General features: G+C 44.8%; 1 protein-coding gene across 1 annotated transcript; it reads left to right on the top strand.

The window, feature by feature from the left end:
* Window positions 1-246: 246 nt before the first annotated feature.
* Window positions 247-3,544, top strand: LOC114616125 (solute carrier family 15 member 1-like; the record flags this gene model as incomplete). The annotated part of the gene is made up of 5 exons (XM_028761647.1): window positions 247-333; window positions 851-940; window positions 3,168-3,212; window positions 3,339-3,371; window positions 3,456-3,544. Coding segments are annotated over 5 exons (344 nt in total), but the record flags the coding sequence as incomplete, so codon positions are not given.
* Window positions 3,545-4,777: the final 1,233 nt, after the last annotated feature.

The following is a 4,777-nucleotide window of genomic DNA, read 5'->3' on the forward strand; positions in this document are numbered from 1 at the left end:
ACTTGTTAATTCACTGCTAGAAAACATAACTGCAAGTATGTTTGTTATATTTCTATTGGATATGCTTTTCTAGGTGGGCTGGAGGGTAAAGTCCTGAGAAGGGGACCCCAATCCAGGCAAATAGGATCCACTCGTGAAAAATGTGCCCTTCTCCCATGATGGACAAGTAAAAGGGAATTCTTCGAAATGTATTTTTCTGGTGCAGTTGATTCTCTCTTAAATTTTAATTTTTTTTCTTTCCTTCAGTTTGCCATCAAAAACAGGTTTCGGCACCGAAGTAAGGCATTTCCCAAGAGGGAACACTGGCTCGACTGGGCTAAAGAGAAATACGACGTAAGTCATACTCCTGTGGCAGTGGCCCAGGCTACTCCAGGAAATGGGCGTGGAGGGAAAGCACAGAGCAGAGGGTTAGTACATGGACAATACCCTCAGCCATGTCCTCCCAGCACTTACTAGCGTGTGGAATACGACTACACACAAGCGGTTTGAAAAGACTTTAAACAGATGGCTACCATTTACTGGGGAGCAACATGACCCCCTTGGTAGCTGCTAAATTGGGTCATCTTCAGTTAGGCGTAGGCCATGAGATCACATGACTTCAGTTCAAACGGAGAAGAGCTGGGCGGTGGTGACCTTGAGACTGATGGTTAGTGAGCTCTGGTGGCTGGTATCCCAAACAGCTATTCTTGCTCAATGGTCACTTGTTTAGAATGTCTGGTTTCCTAAAGAAACCTGAGTTCACGTTCTTTAGACTAAACCGTCACCTCCCAGCTTGTGACAAACATCCCTACTGGGCAGCAGAGCAGCAACTGCTGTCGACTCCAGCCCTGGCTAATCTGTCTGCCTGCAGGAGCGGCTCATCTCACAGATTAAGATGGTCACGAAGGTCATGTTCCTGTACATCCCACTCCCCATGTTCTGGGCCTTGTTTGATCAGCAGGTAATGTCTCTTGTTGGATGAGAATGTAGCACGAACTGCTATGTGCCCAGCTACGCTGGGTGTTCACCTCTGAAACTGTTCTCTTTCAGTCTCTTTTTGTTATTTTACTGATGCAACTGTTGCATCTTACCGAGTTTATTGATTAAAATGTATCCTGAGAGGACCCATCCACGCATCTATTGTGAATCAGTGAAGAAAATGCGATTTGTTTCTGTAGAGTAACCTTGAGGAGATTTCCTCAGAGAGCATCTGGGACTCTTGCTGATCAGAACTGAGGGCAGAGAGAGTTTGTTCTACTGACCCAGTGTGGTCGAAGGTGTTGCCTTTGAAGAGATTTGTGGAATGTTCTAATTAAGAGGGGCTTGATACAAATCTCCAGCTTTAAAATGGAATACTGGAGCCAGAAGTGCCCTACAGAATTGTAAATGACTGTACATGTACACAAGTCCTCGTACTTGAAGCAGGTCCTGACCAGACCAGACCTGTTGGTCTGTACTCTCTTTTTAATTGTTAAAACATTCATACATGTAAACAGTGTCGTTTATTATATATATATATACACACATATATATGTATACACACACACACATATATATATGTATGTATGTTGCGGTTAATATTTAAAAAACTGTGCCTGGTGGAGCTTGTTTCCAGACAGCCACCATTTTCCCACAGCCTGGCCCTGGACCGCAGCTCTGACTATCTAGAAACACCGGCCCTGGCACCCACAAGACACCAGTGTGGCCTTTGGCTCTGCCAATCCACCACACTGTCCACAGTGTTTGGCTAAGCCTAGACCATTCTCGCTATGGCTGCGGTACCCGGTAGAAATGAGATTCTTAATGCTTAAAGATTATCCAGTATTTATGTATTTGGAAATACTCAATTAACAAGATACTCACACAATTAGAATTGTTAACCCAATTAACTAACCTAGATATAGATAACTACCTGAAACTGCTAGAGACACTCGGATATCTAACCTAGATATAGATAACTACCTGAAACTGCTAGAGACACGCAGACATCTGCAGCCATCTTCTCTCCTCCTCCTCTCGCTTTTTCTCCTGCTTCTTCTTCTCTCCTCCCCATCCTCTCCTTCTCTTTCTTCACTCCTCCCATATTAGCTCCTCTCCAATTACGGAGCTTTATTGCAAACAATGTAGCAGTAGTAGGAAATTATCCTGCTACGTATATACACCATTACCTCCTTCCAACTGGCTCATCCCATGTCCCTCTCAAAGTCATGTTCTCCTTTACTGCTGTGATTGTAACCTAAGTCCAGTTAGCACATAGATATGACGCCATCTGTAGGACACACACTGGAGTCCTGCACAGTCATGTCAGACTACCCAGTCCACAATACTCACTAGTCAAAGCAAGAAGATACTGTTTCTTCTAGAGGCCATGGGCAGATATGTGTCATGCACAGACAGGATTATTGGAAAGCTAGGCTATCCGTGGAAAACTCCTTGTCTGTAGTATGAAGTATGCAGCAGCCTAGAAAGGGCAAAGGAGCCACCTTGTGTGTGGAAAGAGCCTAACTGGGGTCAGATTTGCACTCAGAACACAGGCATCACTGGTAGCTGGGTGACATGGGCTAAGAACTCGGAACCCTTCTGAACGTGTTTGTCCTACTCACTCGCCTCTTCTGTGAGGTCCAAATCAGACATTACATACAAAGACCCCGGTGACTGGTACAAACTTAAGAGTCAAACAGGGCAGGGCTGCCATTTCCATGGGGAGCTGATGGATTCATATTGATCCATTAAGCATTTAGTCTTCCATAAAAATCATCACATCCTGTAAGAGACAGATGAACTGTATTAGGCTCCCCAGATTTGTGTCTTTAGGGTGAAGCATTTAAAGCTCCTCCCTGGCTTTTTTTTTAACCAATGGTTCCTTACCATTGTAATGTTCTAGATGCTGACACCGGCACCTGTAGAACACAGGGCCCTGATGAGCTCACCCTGAGAGGTGGTACCATGTATTCACACAGTTTTGTATCCCCCAAACAGCTCTGTCGCAGAGGTCCTTCACGCATCTCAGGATGTACCACGGGCTTTTGCCTTCCTAGTATTATGACAGAGCTAAGAGGCAGATCAGATGCTTATGACTACTTCAAATCCCATAATATTTCAGTCCTGATATAGAAGGTTTGCTGGTGGATTATCACGTTCTAAAGAGCTACATCCCCCATTGTACAATTGATGCATTCATTTTTTAGGGTTCCAGATGGACATTGCAAGCAACGACCATGTCTGGAAAAATTGTAAGTTTGCCTGTTCCTGGTCTCTCCCCTCCAGGTCACCACTGCCCTGCTTTAGTCCCTTGGTCCTTTATTCTTTCCTTCCCTAGTTTTTTCCTTCCAGTAAGATTTTTGCCTCCTCTTTTTCAGGGAGCAATTGAAATTCAGCCCGACCAGATGCAGGTAGGAGAAAAATGCTCAGCTCACTTTCCGAGGCCCATGTGTTCCTTGTGATTGCACTAACACCCCTCTCCACTTCCTCTGCAGACAGTGAACGCCATCTTGATTGTCATCATGGTCCCCATTATGGATGCTGTGGTGTACCCGCTCATTGCAAAATGTGGTTTCAATTTCACGTAGGTGGCTGTTTGGCCTGGGTTGACTGAGATGCTGTTGGTGTATATTTGACATGAGTTGACTGAGATGAGATGCTGTTGGTGTCTGTTAGACACGGGCTGACTGAGGTGCTGTTGGTGGCTGTTTGGCTTGGGTTGACTGGGATGCTATTGGTCCAGGGCTCGCAAATGTTCTGCTTCCAGAAGCTCCCACCGAGGTGATGAGACATTTATTTAATTTATTTTTGCAGTACTGGGAATCGAACCTAGGCGATTTTACACATGCTAGACAAATATTCTTCTACTGAGATAGAATACCACCCTCTTTTCCCTTTCTATTTTGGCCTTAAACTCACCCTGCAGCCTAGTTAGACGTTGAACTTGCAAACTACCCAAGGAGATGGGATTATAGGCCTGTGCTACAAGGCTTGGCTGATGATGAAGCTTTCAAAGAAATTAATTTAAGAGATATTGGGGGATGGGGGATATCTCACTGGGTAAGAGTGCTTGCTGTGCAAGCATTAAGCCCTGAGTTCAGATCTCTAGGACCTATGTAAAATGCCAGGCATGGCAGTGTGTATCTGTAACTTCAGATCCCTGGAGCTGCCAGCTGGTCAGCTTAGCCAAACATGATGAGCTACAGGTTCAATTAGAAATCCCGAGTTGTGTAAATAAAATGGACAGGGACAGAAGACATTTGACATCCTATGACCTCCTCATGTTCACACATGGTCTTGTACATACTCATACACATTTGCATACAGCTGCACACGTATGCATGCTCGAGCACACACACACACACACACACACATACAGAGAGAGAGGGGGCTTTAAAAAGAAATGTCTGTATGCAGTGTCTCTGAAAATGCCCTTTACATTATATAAAATTGCTATTAACAGAAGCCTGAAAAAATTAGCTGTGATCGTAGGACTTCTAGAAGTTGAAGGAGAAAATGTGACTAGGCATTCTATTCGACCCCACTAGTCTGGACACAAATAGCAACAGAAAGGGACTCAGAGATGGCTCAGTGGTTAGGAATGCTTGCTTCTCAAGCATATGGACCAGAGTTTTCATCCCAGAATCCACCTGGAGCAGCTCATAAATGCCTGTGACTCTAGCTCCTGAGGATATGACATCATCTTCTGGCCTCACAGAACGCTTTCACATGTGTGTGTGCATATACTGAGAGAGAGCACCTTCACACACATGTGTGCATGTACTGAGAGAGAGCACCTTCACACACATGTGTGCAT

The sequence above is a fragment of the Grammomys surdaster genome, unplaced genomic scaffold, assembly GCF_004785775.1.
Source record: "Grammomys surdaster isolate TR1022 unplaced genomic scaffold, NIH_TR_1.0 295457, whole genome shotgun sequence".
Classification (NCBI taxonomy): Eukaryota; Metazoa; Chordata; class Mammalia; order Rodentia; family Muridae; genus Grammomys; species Grammomys surdaster.